General features: G+C 41.8%; 1 protein-coding gene and 1 long non-coding RNA gene across 5 annotated transcripts in view; one reads left to right on the forward strand and one right to left on the reverse strand.

The window, feature by feature from the left end:
* ec (ubiquitin specific peptidase echinus) overlaps window positions 1-12659 on the forward strand; it is a 414276-nt gene extending 401617 nt beyond the window's left edge. For 2 of the 4 annotated variants that reach the window (XM_076176717.1, XM_076176718.1), the window contains exons 2-8: window positions 1011-1533; window positions 4929-5131; window positions 5331-5586; window positions 5732-7096; window positions 7206-7451; window positions 7609-7798; window positions 7936-12659. In XM_076176717.1, coding sequence (XP_076032832.1) covers window positions 1477-1533; window positions 4929-5131; window positions 5331-5586; window positions 5732-7096; window positions 7206-7451; window positions 7609-7798; window positions 7936-11765 — 6147 coding nt within the window. In that variant the 5' untranslated portion in view covers window positions 1011-1476 and the 3' untranslated portion in view covers window positions 11766-12659. The remainder of the gene's footprint in view (window positions 1-1010; window positions 1534-4928; window positions 5132-5330; window positions 5587-5731; window positions 7097-7205; window positions 7452-7608; window positions 7799-7935) is intronic. The other 2 variants (XM_076176714.1, XM_076176716.1) reach the window with 1 other exon arrangement.
* LOC143020354 (uncharacterized) overlaps window positions 1-16046 on the reverse strand; it is a 164707-nt gene that overhangs the window by 67380 nt on the left and 81281 nt on the right. Inside the window, exon 3 of the long non-coding RNA XR_012965895.1 lies at window positions 7692-7771. This is a non-coding gene — a long non-coding RNA (uncharacterized LOC143020354). The remainder of the gene's footprint in view (window positions 1-7691; window positions 7772-16046) is intronic.

Below are 16046 nucleotides of genomic sequence, written 5' to 3' on the forward strand. Positions count from 1 at the left end.
ATTATACTTCAATCTTTTCATTATTTATTTTCACCGTTTATAAGTTTCATATTACGGACCCTTTTTCAAATAGCATTGTTACTACAAAACCCAATAGCAACCTCTGACAACGGTGACGATTCCGGTGTGCCCGTTCTCAGAACCACAAATCCTTCTTCCCCCGTAGCAGTGGTAGTAACCTTTTCTCTCCCGCTCACTTTTTCACCTTGGCTCGTACCTTCACTGAACCTTCCACTGGTCGCAACGCCGGCATTAGCCGTGGCCATATTATAGCAAGGAACAGCAGCAGAAAAAAAAATGGTCAACAAGTGACGCTCCCAGACGAAAAAAAAGTGCAGAAACTTCTTCGGGTCTGTCTCGCAGGAGAGGGAAGCAAGGAACGCGCGAATGTGCGTGTATGACTCAGGCAGTGGTGGGACGACTCGGGGGGGGGGGGAGGTGGGGAGAGTGGGGGGTAACTGTACCTTGCTTCCTTACCGGACGCCAGAGGTTTTCGCGACCAACCTGCTTCGCTGGAGCTACAGGAAGATGTTAGCAGTTTTACTGCATACATATACACATCCCACGTCTCTTATCCTGCTCTCACACACACACTCTCTTAACTCTCTACCTTTGTGTGTGTTTCACCTTTGTCTTGGATCACGTATTGGTCTCGTGATCGACAGCTTTTACCTTCCCGAATGAGAGTTCAAGAGGCCCGATCTGTGTTTGCGCCCCCCCCCCTTTTGTGCTGTCTGTCATTTTACACGTGCATGTTTGGTTATGCAAATCGCTTATTACAGTCTAGATCTTACCGTGAATCCTACGGAAAAAATGCAAAGTAATTCTGACTATCCCTGGCGATGAGTTGGTAATCGAACCACCTGTTTATGGTGCGGGAATCGAACCGTCATGTTTAAGTGCGCGCGTGAGGAAACCATGTGCATGACGTTCAACATGTGCAACTGTATTGTGTGTGTTAACATTTGGCTTTCTGTTACTGATATTATGTTCACCACACGTGTTCTTAGGCAGTTTGTGAAACAGAAACTGACGGAATCCATTTCCAGAGGAGCATAAAACTGTCACCAGGATATTGAAACGATACAGACGAAAAGAGTGATATGCCATTAAATAAGGATGACAGCCAGACGAGTCTTCGGCTTGGCCAGCAATAACAAAAGACAAAAACTCGCGAAAGGGGCGGCCCCCCCAAAGCCCGCCTTCCCAGCCGGTTCCAGTAAACGGCCGTCGCTGACCGGAGCAAAACAAGCCAACCGGAATGAATACCGGGACCCATTGGCGGGATAGCTGGACCTTCGATAGTACCTGGAGTGACGTCACAGCATTGGATAGTGTCTGGAGTGACGCCACAGCCTTGGATAGTGTCTGGAGTGACGTCACAGCCTTGGATAGTGCGTGGAGTGACGTCACGGGCTTGGATAGTGTCTGGAGTGACGTCACCATCTTGGATAGTGCTTGTAGTGACGTTACAAGATGGTGAGGCATAACAGCACTGGGATGCAAGCATTCACGCTTCGCAAGGCCCTGGAGGTAATCGATGTTACAGATTCTCTTTATTAATCACTCAAAGTGCAATCCATGATGTAAACAAAACACCAACATCCCCACACACGCTTGGTAGGGAAGGGGTTAATGACACCATTATCAGTTACTTGGCGGTGATGCAAATTGTCTCCTGGGTTGAACGCCTTCGTCAAGAGTGACTTAGTTGTGTGTAAGAATAGCTGAAATTAGGTGTGTGTGTGTGTGTGTTTACCTAACTGTAGTATACAAGAAAGTTGAGTCTCGTCTCCTACTGAATCCTCACTGAATTGTTTCGATAGTTATATGGACAACACCTTCGACACTCCGTATAACACCAGCTCAGTAAAGCACTTGATGAAGTGAACTTCAGGCAGTGAGGGCTCTTTCGACATGGGAATGCCCTGTCTTAATGTGAAAAGACAGTCATAAGTGCCGTGAATAAAATGCAAAATAAAATACACTACACCTTTTCACCCTCAGAATGTGAATTCAAATATAAGAGTTTTGACATTTTTTACAGTTGAACGTAAAAAAACGGAATAAACTACTGAACCATTATTTTGAAAAGTTTCTGTGGAAATGGCAATAAGAAAACCCGTTGATATAAATTGAAAACAAATGGATTTGTAAACTAAAATAATTATCAGTTAAAGCTTCACTTTTTCATATTTTGGTCAGCATATCTCGTGGTATTAGCGACGTGTCAGCCATATGCAGATTAGCACCGTTATCCACTGCAGTGAACTTCCAGCCATTATCTGTCGCAGCTGTTGTTATGATTCTCGTTTTTGCTTTACCGTTGATGACTTTTTTTGAGTATTTGACTCGCTTCGTAACAGTTTTCTTGTTTTTTTCATCACGTGTCATTTGGTATAAATGTCATCTCCATCCAGGCTATATTAGATTGTGTTTGTTTTACGTAATCAAGCGATATGAAGACATTAAAGTGGGGAGAATTTCTATGGCGATATAATGACGTCATGTCGTCATTGTCAGAAGCTAAACAGACCTCAAGACAGTAAAGGAAAAAAATCGAATTATTATACATCAGTGAAGTTTTGAATTGACACTGAAATTTAAACATTTATAAATTAAAAAAAAATTGTTCAGTTTTAATTTGAACTTCGGCTTTATTTTCAAATGGTGATAAATAGTGGTCAGCCACTTTAGCATACACTAGAAACATGGTATATCTATGCATAGGTTTCGGATATGGGTATATTGTGGATACTGTAGGATGGTTACCCATATCTACATCTTCGAACGCCTTTGTCGAAGTGGGACCCACCAAGTGGACGACAGCGAAGGAATGCAGCCATTACTGGATGAGGCGACGGTCGGTATTGGGTGACACGTGAATAGGCGATCGTTCATGTCGATTAGTTTCGCGAGGTTGGGTAACAGGTACTATTTGCTGTGTGTGTGTGTGTGTGTGTGTGTGTGTGTGTTTTATCATCATGATCTTGGATCACATGTTGGACACATGGTTGAAAGCTATTACTCTCCCGGATGAGAGCTCATACACACACATACACACGACTCGGTGGCGCGGTTAGTAGAGTCCCCGACTGTCACTACGGCGGTCCGGGTTCGAATCCTGCCCATGTCTGAAATAATTTCAGTTTCGCTGCGCTTCGAGTCGTTACTCCAACTCTCGTGGACGGGGAGTTAGGGTGTGTCTGCGTGTAAGGTCACAGCTTTACCCATACATCGGTCATACGAGCTCTGAGCTCTCTTCCAGGAGGAAAATAGCTGTCGATCACAAGTCCAGCACGTGATCCAAAGACTACACACACACACACACACACACACACACACACACACACACACAAATCCATGCCCGCCAGAGTTGGAATGTCGTCTCACAATGCAGCGATGCTGAAATTTTCAGCATTATGAGAGACTCGAACTCGGATCGCAGAGTTTGTGTGTGTGTGTGTGTGTGTGTGTGTGTGTCCAATGTGGTGCAGGTAGCGCAGCCATGATAATGTGGTCAGACTTTGGGGGGCAAGGGGAGGGGAACTGGTGGTCTCTCTCAGAAGAGGAACATCCCACTTGACTGTTTCGTCTTTTTCAGAGATCTCATTGCCTTCTCGCCTCTCCTTACCTGTCTGTACAAAGTTTCTTGAGCTTGTATACAAAAATATCGTAATGGAAAATATATTGACCAACTAATTTAACTACAAATACAGGAATAGAATATAGCGAAAATATGGCAAACACAAACTAGAAATTACCAGTTATGGCAAGTTAGCTCAGAAAGTGTTAAAATAGCGCAAATTCATTTCTCCCACCAGGCGCCGTTCTTTGCATTTAGCAGTTGTTTAGCCCCAAATATTCAATACATCCGCACACCACCTCAATTGTAGAAACACCCATTTTTAGACTCAGTCATTATATACCCAATCATCCCTGACAATGCCTTCACCAAATTCTAAAGAACAACAGGCCAGTGACGTCAGTTCACTAAACGATATGACTTTAGGAGGTTACGCGAAAATGTCGAGATAATGAAAATACGGAACAACCGAACGTCACACCTCGCGATAACATGTTACGTTTCCAAGGTGAACCGTTATGTTTTTAACCTTGGTCTCCAGAACTGCCAAGCCAGAACTCTACAATCTATCAATCGATCAACTCTGCAATACATTTTACAAATTTGCTATCATTCCCTAAGTATAACCCTACCCTGCGCGGGTAAATAGCTTGTTGCCTGATGCTCGAGTTGTATAACTAGATTCTCAACAGGATCTCTCCATTACAGGTCACGTAATATGGACATGGATAGGCACGCTCATGTATCCGTCTAGCGTATTCATGTGTATGTGCGGGCACACATACAAACATATGTACATAAACAGACGCACACACACCGACGTATATATTGACCGTCTTTATTTATATAGTACAGATAGTACAGAGTACTGGTTAAAACATTTCCTCTACACATTCACTAGTACCCAGCCACCTTTGTAATTAACTATTTAATTAATCTTGGTCACTGTATTACCTCTTGGATCAAATTTGAGTTAAAAAAAAATGTGCTTGAATCACATTTCGACATGATGCATTTCTCAGTTTGGCCATTATTTTTTAATATATACAAGATAACCTATGTTATGGATGCCCATGGTGAGGCTAGTTGTATATCTATCACTACTTTTTTCTGAACAAACATTTAACCAAGAAATGTCAACAACATATCCTTGGAACTTGAATGTCCTAATCATTAGGACCTAATGTGCCACCATTTTTCTAATAATCTTTTCCAGATGGTAATGAACACATCCCAAGACTTTTACCTCCAAGCCTTAGTCAGGTAAACATATCCAGACTAATTTGTTTGAAATATCTATTCATAAATTTGACTTCTAATTGTACATCTTTTTGTTCAACAGGAGCTGTTCTCGCAGCTACAGTATAGCCATGAGTCAGCACTCCCTCCTGATGCCCTTAGGCGTGCCCTTGCAGAGACCTTCTACAACCAGCAGCGTTTCCAACTGGGTTTTATGGACGATGCAGCAGAATGCTTTGAAAACATTCTTCTTCGTATTCATTTTCACATAGCCAGTGGTGAATCTGAAGATATGTGCAATGCTAGGTAGGTTGGGTCAAAATTTGATCAAGGTACTGAAAACTAAGATTTCTCCTTCATAAATATTATCACTAGATTTATCCCATTATTTATATAATTCTTGTATTTTCATAGTTATCATCAGGCTTATGTGCATTTTCTCACTGTATATCCTACTGTTGTAGTGGTGGATACTCTAAGGTTAACTTTATATTAAATTTTGCAGGCATTGCATCCCTCATCAGCGATTCGCCATGACCCTGGTGGAGCAGAGTATGTGTGATGCTTGTGGGGCAACATCTGAACCCCTTCCATTCAACCAGATGGTTCACTATGTTAGTGCTTCTGCACTCATCGCACAAGCTCGCCAACATAGTCAACAGCAGGATGGGTCACAACCTCAGACAAGTAGATCATTTCCAGAAATGTTTGGCAACCTTCTGAAGAAAGCTGGTGGAATGGGAGACATAAGAGACTGTCCTGTGAGTATAGTAGATTGTTCCTGGACAGAACAGATTTTGGGTTTTGTATTTGTGAACCACATTAATCTGTACATGCTTTTTAATTATTTCTTGTAGATGATATTGTAATTCTTGAACAATTATCTATTTATATAATCTCTTTCAGAGTGCATGTGGTGCCAAGATTCAGATATGCCGGACGCTGATAAATCGCCCAGAAATAGTTTCCATTGGAGTTGTATGGGATTCTGAACGACCCACTCTAGAGCATATCATGGCAGTGTTTGCTATTGTAGGCACCAACCTCAAGCTGAGAGATGTTTTTCACAGTGTGGTTGATGACAGGTGGGCCCAGATGACCAATCACCAGTTAGTTGGTGTTGTGACTTATTATGGCAAACATTACTCAACCTTCTTCTTCCACACCAAACTCCGTGTTTGGATCTACTTTGATGATGCTACAGTGAGAGAAATTGGACCTCACTGGGATCAAGTTGTTGAGAAGTGCCGAAGAGGGCACTTCCAACCACTCCTTTTGCTGTATGCCAACCCAAATGGAACATCAGTTCCCATTGAAACTGCACCAAAAACTGTTACTCAAGTAGCTGGTCACAAAGCTGGGGGAAACCATGAAAGAAGCAGTGGAGTTTCTCAAGTGCCTCAATATGGTTCCCTCCCTCGTCAGAGTTCAAGGCGTTCTACTACACCAAACCCAGATAAAAACACTGCTGACATTCGAGCAAATTCACGTCGGGCCATCACTCCAAATCCTGATGGACAACACAGTCAGCAGCAGGGAACTCGGGCAAATAATAGCAATACACATGAGGATCATCGTGACTATCAGAACATTTCTGCTCTTCAGCACCTGTATACAGACAATGGTGATACACATAGTGATGATGTTTTTGAAAATAACTCATCCAATTTTAAGAAACAGGTAGAAAACCTTAAGCAGACAAATGGTATTCTTCCTAACAAACCAAGCATTCTTCCACGTGGTCGTCTCGACTCTGATGACTCTCTTTACATCAGTCGTCGTACTGTAGAGAGTGTCATGCATTATCACAAGTCAGAGCGTCAGCGTTCTGTTAGCTGCAGTGGTGGCTACAATAATGTCAACGGTAATCGTAACAGCAGTTCTTCACTGGAACAGTTTGACAAGGACCCTCTCAAGCTACCAGATCTGGCAAATGCTCAGCCCAGGCGTCGAGACTCTGGGAACTGGAGCGGTGATAGGAACAGTGCTTCTTCCTCATCCTCAACATCTCTAGAAAATCCTTATCACTTCCTTGTTGGCAAGGGCCGTCACCCATCATCTCCAACCACAAAGAATCCACCAGCCAGTCCACAACGCAAGGATCACCCAGAATATGCTAACCTTGGTATTGGCGTCAATAGCAACTTCATGCAGAATGGACAAAGTTCTCATGCAGGACAGGGTGGACAGTATGATCCTGGTTATGATTCATACTCTCTCTCCTCTAATGATTCTTATCCAATTCAACAGAACCTGAAACATAATTTACAGGTAAGCTTTTCACCATTCAGTGCAAATTTTCAGTTTATCTGACCCTTTCATACTTAAATGTCCAATTTATCTTCCACATTCAGCATAACTGACCCAGCTTACTTTTCAGCTTCAGCAAATTCCTGAAGGTGTACAGGCAGGAACTGTGGAAGGTGATGTAAACAAAAGCATCACAAATGGAGAACTGAATACTACTACAGGAAGCACCATGTCAAACAAAAGCTCTCCTTCTGTTCTTGGACCTCCAATGCCTGAGGGAAACCCAGAATGTGCTTCAAATTGTGAAGCTCTGTGCATTGCAGCAGACCGCCTTTTAGAGGATGCAAGGACAAAGGAGGAGTCCGGAGACCTTCAGGTATGATAATGAGACAATCAAGTCACATCTGCAATACATATAGTTATTGTAACTTCCCTTAAAAGGGGGAAGAGGCCTTTGGTATGTAGATAGATAGATAGAATTTCAGCTGAAGAATGAAATTTTATTTGAATATTAATGATAATTATTTCAACAGACTGCACTAAACTTTTGCAATGCTGCTGCTGCTAAGACTCGGGCAGCTATGGACGCACCTTACAACAGCACCCACTCACTAACCTTTGCACGTATGAAGCACAACACCTGTGTGCTGCGGGGACGGTCACTGCAGAGACGTATCCTTATTCATGAGGAGGCGGCTGCATGGGAAGGACAGTACAAAATAGGTAAGAGCATCATCATTGTAATTACTCTTTTCTTGTTTCATAACCAATTTTACCTGTTATAAACAACTTATCCATAATGAAAAACAAGATTCTTTTGAATTCTGTTTTAATTTCAATTGCTTTTATGGAATCTGCAGAAGGCCCTCATCACAGTCGCCAAGGATCACGGGACTCCCAGAGATCACGCAACAGTCGTCAAGGGTCACGCGAAGGATCAGCATATCATAGTCGACAAGGATCTCGGGATGCCTCCAATGGATCCCAGTCACGCCCAGTGGAGACCCTTGACACAGCCCAGACTCTAGCAAAGACAGCTGAGAAGCTTCAGAATACAAACATAGAGATCTATGCTACGCTTCCAAAAAAGAAGGGGAAGAAGCTTACAACCACAGAGAAGATAAGTAAAACTGAAGATATAACTGAGAATTTCCAGGAGAAAAGAGAGAAGAAGAGTAGCAGTGACAAGAACAAGGAGAAGAAGGGAGTTGAAAAAGTCAGTAAAGATAAGAACAAGGAGAAGAAGAGCAGCAAAGGGCGCTTAGAAGACAGTGATTATGCCAGTGACCACAGTAATAAGAAAAGTCCATCTAAAAAAAGTACAGAAGATGACCATAATGCCATAGTTGAAGTGAAAGATGAAAAGCCAGTGGGCAAGAAGCAACACAAAGTAAGAAGAAAGCTTCTGATGGGTGGTTTGATTCGCCGTAAGAACCGCAGCATGCCTGATCTACGAGAGGGACAAGATGGGGAAACCGCAAAGGCTCGAGATGACCTTGAAGTCCGTAGCCTTTCACGTCCCACAACTCCATCTGACAAATCCATGGCTGGATACCTTAGTGAGGGGCATTTGGAGTACTCCAATCCTAACTTAGAAAGAAGTAAATTGATGAGAAAAAGTTTCCATGGCAGTGTTGGCAAAGGACTGGCACCTGCCAAGGCTAATGTCAAGGTGCCACCACCCATTCCTCAACGTACAACATCTCAGTTGTCAACCAAAAATGAAAAGAACAAGAAAGAGGACACCAAACGCAGACCAGAGAAGCGGCCACCTTACCCACTCCCTAATGAGAGGAAAACTGAAGAGCCTGATGAACCACCAGCATTGCCACCACGATGTTATACACCAGAAATTGTGAACAATAATAATAACCACAATATAATCAAAACTGAGCCACAGTCGTTACAGTATATGCAACAACATTATATGTATCAAACAAGTTCTTTGCCCTACAACACCACAGCAGTACTGCAGGAATTACCAAAACAGATCATCATTCATGCTGATGTGCACAGAGAGCAGCATACACCCCGTGACAAATGCTCTGCTCTGCAGCCCTCAACTGCCCACAAGAAAACAGTCTCTGAGACACAGTTTCAAATGGGTGGCAGTGTTCAAAACCCTCCAGGTGGTTTTGAACCACCACCCGCACCTGTGTCCACACTGCCACCTTGGCCTCAAGGTGATGTGGCTCATTCAAGACAAAATAGTGAGGACTTCCCTCCTCCCCCTCCTCCCCTTGAGGAGGCTGTGGAGGACCTAAAGACCAGGGGACTCCTCCCAACACCCCCTCCCATGCCATCTATGTTTCCACACACGGGAGACTCTGCTCAAGATCCAAATATTCTTTTAGCGCTAATGCAACAAAAGAAACAGCTTCTTGAGAGCCAAGAAGTAACTGAGGTTCCCTCAGACAGTCGAGCCAAGGTGACATCAGGAGGAACTAGTGGGAACAGTTGGCTGCAGGAGCTGCAAGCCAAGCAGGCAGCAATGAAACGTAGGAAGGAAACTCCAGGGGCTGCAAATAATGCTGCATCTTCAGGTGAAATTAATGGTAGTGATGGTGCAACTAATAGTGCTAACAGGTCTGTACGTGACTTGGCGTCACATTTTGAAAACGTGACAGTTGGTGGTCCAAAGGATACAGATGAAGTAGATTCACGGCCTGTTGCACCAACAAGTAGTGCTGAACCAGCCAGTCAGACTGCAAATCCTTACTTGTACTCAGCAGTGCAAAGCTCAAGCTCTGGAGATGCTTCATACTCTGTAGACAGTAGTCAGCATCATGTACAACCACATGTACAATCTCAGCCACAGGTGCAGCAGCATCACCTTTCACAGTCACACCCTCAAACCCTCCCACCATCACAGTTACAACAAACACAGTCACAGAACCTTCAGCCACCTCCACCTCAGCAACATCCTCAGACATATCAGGCACAGTCACAGTTGCAATCACATCCACAACCTACAGAAATGCAGCAACAGCAGCCACAGCCCCAATCTCAACCTCCATCAGTGCAGCCTCAGCAGCCTTTGAGCAAGGAGCTTTTCACAAGAGAGTACACTCAATGCAATTCATTGCAGTTTCCATCTTTGAGTGGTTATGAAAGTAGATTAAGTGCCAACAATGCCTCTGTTCATAGAACTCGAAGTGATCATAACTTAGCCAGCAGTGCCAGTGGTGCAGGTAATGGACACAGTAGTGAGAATAACAGGGAAGATTCCGAATTGAATACCAGTACAGATACATCATCAAGTGAGAACAGCAAGAAGAAGAAGGCAAAGAAGAGTGTCACTTTCTGTGACCAGGTTGTTCTGGTTGCAACAGCAGAGGATGAAGAAGAAGAGTCATATATTCCTAACCCAATTCTTGAGCGGGTTCTCAAGTCTGCCCTCACCAATCCTAAGAACAGTAATGAATCAAGTAGTGGTGCTGACACTTCCTCTGAACCTCCTAGCCCCAGGCAACCTCCTTCTTCATATTCTCAAGAACCTCCACAGTCTGTCCATACTTCTTCTAGTGCTCCGTCCAACCCATCACCCTATCAACCTGTTCCTCAACATCAGTCACAGTCTCACATGATGCAAGGATCCTCCCACCCATACCCCTCCACAGTGCAACCTCATGGAGCACGACAGCCTTACACTTATCCTTCCCATCCGCATGCCAGTCACTCCAGCCATCAACCCCAACCTTCACCCAGACCACCTCACCACAACCTTCACACAGTTCAATCTAATCATCCAAGCTCATACCACAATGCACAGACACATCCACCTGCTCACCATAACACACAAGGTCACCCTACCCAACCTCATCCATCACACAGGTACCAAGGTAACCCTTCTCAAGGGCATCCTTCTCAAAGTCAACCTTCACAATCACAGACTCAGCAGGTTAGAATGCCTCCTCCATATCAGCCCCCACCAAGTGTACAGCAATATCCCCGACCTACATCTCAACCACATCAGTTACCTCCACACACAGTGAGACAACAGCAGCAACAGCCACCGCAGCAACAGCAGGCAAGGCAACAACCTCATTTGCACCCAACTCATCACCACCATCCACACAGTCATCCACAGCAACAACAAATGAATGGACATACTCACCCATACTACCCTGGGCTGATGACTCGTCAAAACAGTTCCTTAGGATACGAGGCAAACTTCCCTACTAGCCGTGCTGCTGGCACAGAAGGTGCTAAACCACCTTACCAAAAGGTGCCTCACCCACACCACCAACAGCAACAGCAAAGAGGTTACCAGAACTCCCAGAACCACCACAACCTCCAGAATGGTCACACATCTACCCATGTCCCCTATCCACAACAACAACAGCAACAGCAGCAACATCCAGCAACAAACCATCAACAACAAAAACAACAACAGCAACAACAAGGTCCTAACTATGGCAGTGTTGGAAGAGGAAGCAATCCACAACAGCAGCAACAAAAACAGCATCTTGGACCAAACCATATCCAAGGACCCATAGATCCAACTGCAATATACACAACAGTTAATAAGGCTGCCAAAAAAGGCACCACCAGCAGTAACCCTGCAGTAAATCAAACAAAAGGAGCTCTACAACCTTGCAACTTGTGTAGAAAAAAAGCTGTGCATCACTCTTCCATTTACTGTCAGGACTGTGATTTTTACATGGCAAGATTTAAGCCAGAAGCATAAAACTATTCTATGAATAGCTTGATGAAATTTTTGCGCTACAAAGTTTGGGTGAGAAAGGACCATGGCTTGCCAGTGATCAAGTACAAAATTTGATTAGGAGCTGTTTATGAAGTGTGTGTATAATTACAGTTCTTGTGTGTGTGTATATGTGTGCATGTAAAGCTTTATCTATATATTGGTATATCAAAATTATACAATCTGACTTGAGTGCAATATTGAGAAATATTCAATAATATTCCTATGTATACTTGCCTTGAAAATTAATGTAGTTGTTAAATCACCCTACAGTCATGGTCCTACTCCCTGAACAATACCTGGTACCTAATCTTTATGAAGATTAAAATCTTCATAATGAAGAAAAATCTTCATATGTGATATTTTGTTGTGGATCTCATTACTGTAATTTGTGAATACATTGTACAAATGTATATTGTTGTTGCTACTGTTGCATATATTGTACATAGCTGGAGACTAAGACCCCTTGTTAATGCTCTTCTGGGAATGCTGGAGGCTATCTAGCTGAACTGCTATCTTAGTATTGACAATGAAAGGCTTGGTCCTTTCAACATTTTCAGTGCCAAATGACGTATCAGCCTCTCTTTATGCTGATTTAAGGTTTAACCTTCAATCAAGTGTACACATATCCGCATCAGATTGCTGAGTTTGTAAAAAAAAAAATGACTACTTGTAATGTCAGTTACAAGTCAATGAACTAAATGACAATTGGTCATATCCTACGATGATTTTTTTTCTGTGCTGTGAATTGTCAGTGTATAGTAACACATTCTCAAAAGCTCTCTTTCTGTAAATATCTTGTGTATTTATATAAACATGTTTGAATCATTTTATTCCATATGCAATTTTGTATGTTTTATATGAATATATGTCTCAAGATTAAAATTGAATTTAATTGCTTCACCTTTACTTCATTCTGTTACTTATTAATTTGTAAATCAATCAATCCATTGTACACCCAGTGCTTACATGAAGAAAGTGTTCCTGAATCATGGTGCAATGCTATAGTAATTTTATTGCATAAAAGAGGAGACCAGGACCTTAGTAACTATCGACCGATTAGCTTGCTATCAAACGTATATAAATTGTTCTCCAAGATCCTTACAAACAGACTAAGTCAAGTATTATATGGAAACCAACCGAGAGAACAGGCAGGCTTTAGGAGCAGATAGTTGACTAGACCATTTGCAGGCAATGAACCAAATAACTGAGAAAACAAAATACAATATATCTCTGTTTAGCCTTTGTAGATTACAAGAAGGCATTTGACTTGGTAGAACAAATAGAAATACTAAACTCACTATGGAAGCAGGGTACAAATGAATGGATTATAAGGGTTTTAGGAAAGATTTATGTGAAAGTTACCACTATAATTCAACTACATAAAGATACAGAAAAGATCAAGACTGAGAAAGGAGTATGACATGGCAATACAATTTCACCCAAATTATTTACAGCCTGTTTAGATGAGATTTTCAGAAGATTGTGTTAGGAAGAGAAAGGTTTGAAGATTAATGGCGAATATTTGAACCACCTAAGATTTGTGGATGACCTTATTCTTATTCTAGGAAGAGCAGAAGACTTGCAAGATATCATGGACTAAAATCTACTGTTTCCAAATTTGCTGATGATACAAAACTGTGCGGAGTGGCAAATGATCACTCAAACCAATTAGATATTCAAGAAGATTTAGATAAATTACAGCAATGGTCTGAAAAGTGGCTAATGAAATTTAATACAAGTAAATGCAAGGTAATGCACATAGGTAAAAATAACAGTAAGTACGATTACAAGTTATTTGGAAATTCGTTAACAAAAGTGGATGGTGAAAAAGATCTCGGCGTAATTATCAGTAACGACCTCAAATCATCCAAGCAGTGTATTTCAGCCTCTGAGAAAGCAAATAAGATTCTAGGACTGATTGCGCGATCTTTTGATTTCAAAAGTCCATCACTCATTAACAAGCTATATAAATCGTTAGTTCGTCCACATTTGGAATATGCTGTTTCCGTATGGTCACCGAATCTCATTAAAGACATTGACAGACTGGAAAAAGTACAACGGCGAGCCACAAAACTGATCCCAAATATCAAAAATAAATCATACGAAAATCGACTAAAACATATGAATCTGTTTTCCCTAAAAAAGCGTAGACTCAGAGGTGACTTGATACAGGTCTTTAAAATTCTAAAGGGAATTTACAACACCAAAAGTGACCAAATTTTTACATTGAATGAGAATCAGACAAGAAACAATGGTCTCAAACTGTCCGGAAATAGATTCAATTTGGAAGTAGGTAGAAACAACTTTGCCAACCGTGTAGTTAATGAATGGAATAAACTTCCTGCACAAGTAGTGCAATGTAGTTCAGTTCGAAGCTTTAAGAATCATTTAGATAAATACCTAAGTAAGATGCTGTAATGATTATAATTTATCTTATATTATTTGTTTTTGTTTTTGTTATCATTTGTCTGTCTGATTTTCATTTATTATTAGTTATATGTCAGTTTATTATTATTTACTATTTACCTGTTAGTTTATTATTTAACTATACCTATACATTTATTTATGTATTTTATTTGTTATTTACATTATCATAGTTTTTATTTATTATTCTATTATTAATATGATTTTTTTTTCGCATCCGACCTGATATGGATCAAAAGGTCTCCTGTCGGCATGCTCCGCCTTTGTAATCCTTTGTAATCCTTTGAATGATCTGAACAAGAAAAGTCTCAAGTAAGGTTTAAAAATGAATAAGAGTAAAACTAAAGTAATATTCAATACAAAAGTTCAAAGTAAATAGATTATAGTTGATGGTGAGTGTTGAAGTTGAAAAGTATAATTATTTTGGCCAGATGATGAAAGTGACCAAAGATCACGATAACGAAACAAAAAGATGCATTACAAATGGTTGGAAAGTGTTTGGTAAGTATAATAAAGTCCTGAGAGGCTCTCTACCTTTGTGTCTGCGATGTAAAGTTTATAATCAATGTATTCTGCCAGCAATAATCTACAGGTGTGAGACTTGGAAACTGACAAAGGACTGCACAAAGGAGAATAGAAAGATCAATGATGGGAATCACACTGAGAGACTGAAAGAGAGCAAGTTGGGTGAGAGAGCAGACTAGAGTGAAAGATATTGTGGAGGTGGTAAAAGAGAGGAAGTAAAATTGGGTAGGTAAGTTGGTGTGAACAACTGATGAACAATGGAACAAGTGTGTTACTGAGTGGATGCTGCAAGATGGGAAGGGTGGAAGAGGGAGACCAGACAGAAAGGGGTGAGATGATGTTGAGAAGTTTGCAGGAGTGATGTGGCAGAGGTTGGCACAGTTGTGTGAATCATGGGAATAATGCAGAGAGACTGAAAGAGAGCAAGTTGGGTGAGAGAGCAGACTAGAGTGAAAGATGTGGAGGCAGTAAAAGAGAGGAAGTAAAATTGGGCAGGTAAGTTGGTGTGAATGATGAGCAATGGAGCAAGTGTGTTACTGAGTGGACGCTGCAAGATAGGAAGGGTGGAAGAGGAAGACCAGACAGAAGGTGGAGAGACGAGATTGAGAAGTTTGCAGGAGTGATGTGGCAGAGGTTGGCACAGTTGTGTGAATCATGGGAATAATGCTGGGAAACTGAAAGAGAGCAAGTTGGGTGAGAGAGCAGACTAGAGTGAAAGATATTGTGGAGGTGGTAAAAGAGAGGAAGTAAAATTGGGCAGGTAAGTTGGTGCGAACGACTGATGAGCAATGGAGCAAGTGTGTTACTGAGTGGATGCTGCAAGATAGGAAGGGTGGAAGAGGAAGACCAGACAGAAGGTGGAGATGAGATTGAGAAGTTTGCAGGAGTGACATGGCAGAGGTTGGCACAGTTGTGTGAATCATGGAATGCTGTGAAGGGGGCCTTTGTTCAGAAGTGGACTCAGGATGGCTGATCTGATTTGATTTGATGTCTCAAGATTAAAACTGAATTTAATTGCTTCACCTATACTTCATTCTGCTACTTATTAATTTGTAAATCAATCGATCTGTTGCCCCAAATGGCAGTGAGGCAATTCTCTCTGACATCTGTTGCATATGCCCACCACTTACAGGTACTCACTGTAGGTCTCAGGAACAATGAAAAGGGTGACAAGATACAGTATATTGAAAATGGGAAATTCACCATAAACAGATGGGTTTATGGATAAAATTCTAGCTGAGAGGGAAGAACAAAGGGAAATGGATGTAGAGGATTTAAAAGGGGGTAGAGAAAGGTAGAACATCATAATGACAG

The sequence above is a fragment of the Oratosquilla oratoria genome, chromosome 39, assembly GCF_046742065.1.
Source record: "Oratosquilla oratoria isolate Oo_2021 chromosome 39, ASM4674206v1, whole genome shotgun sequence".
Taxonomy (NCBI): Eukaryota; Metazoa; Arthropoda; class Malacostraca; order Stomatopoda; family Squillidae; genus Oratosquilla; species Oratosquilla oratoria.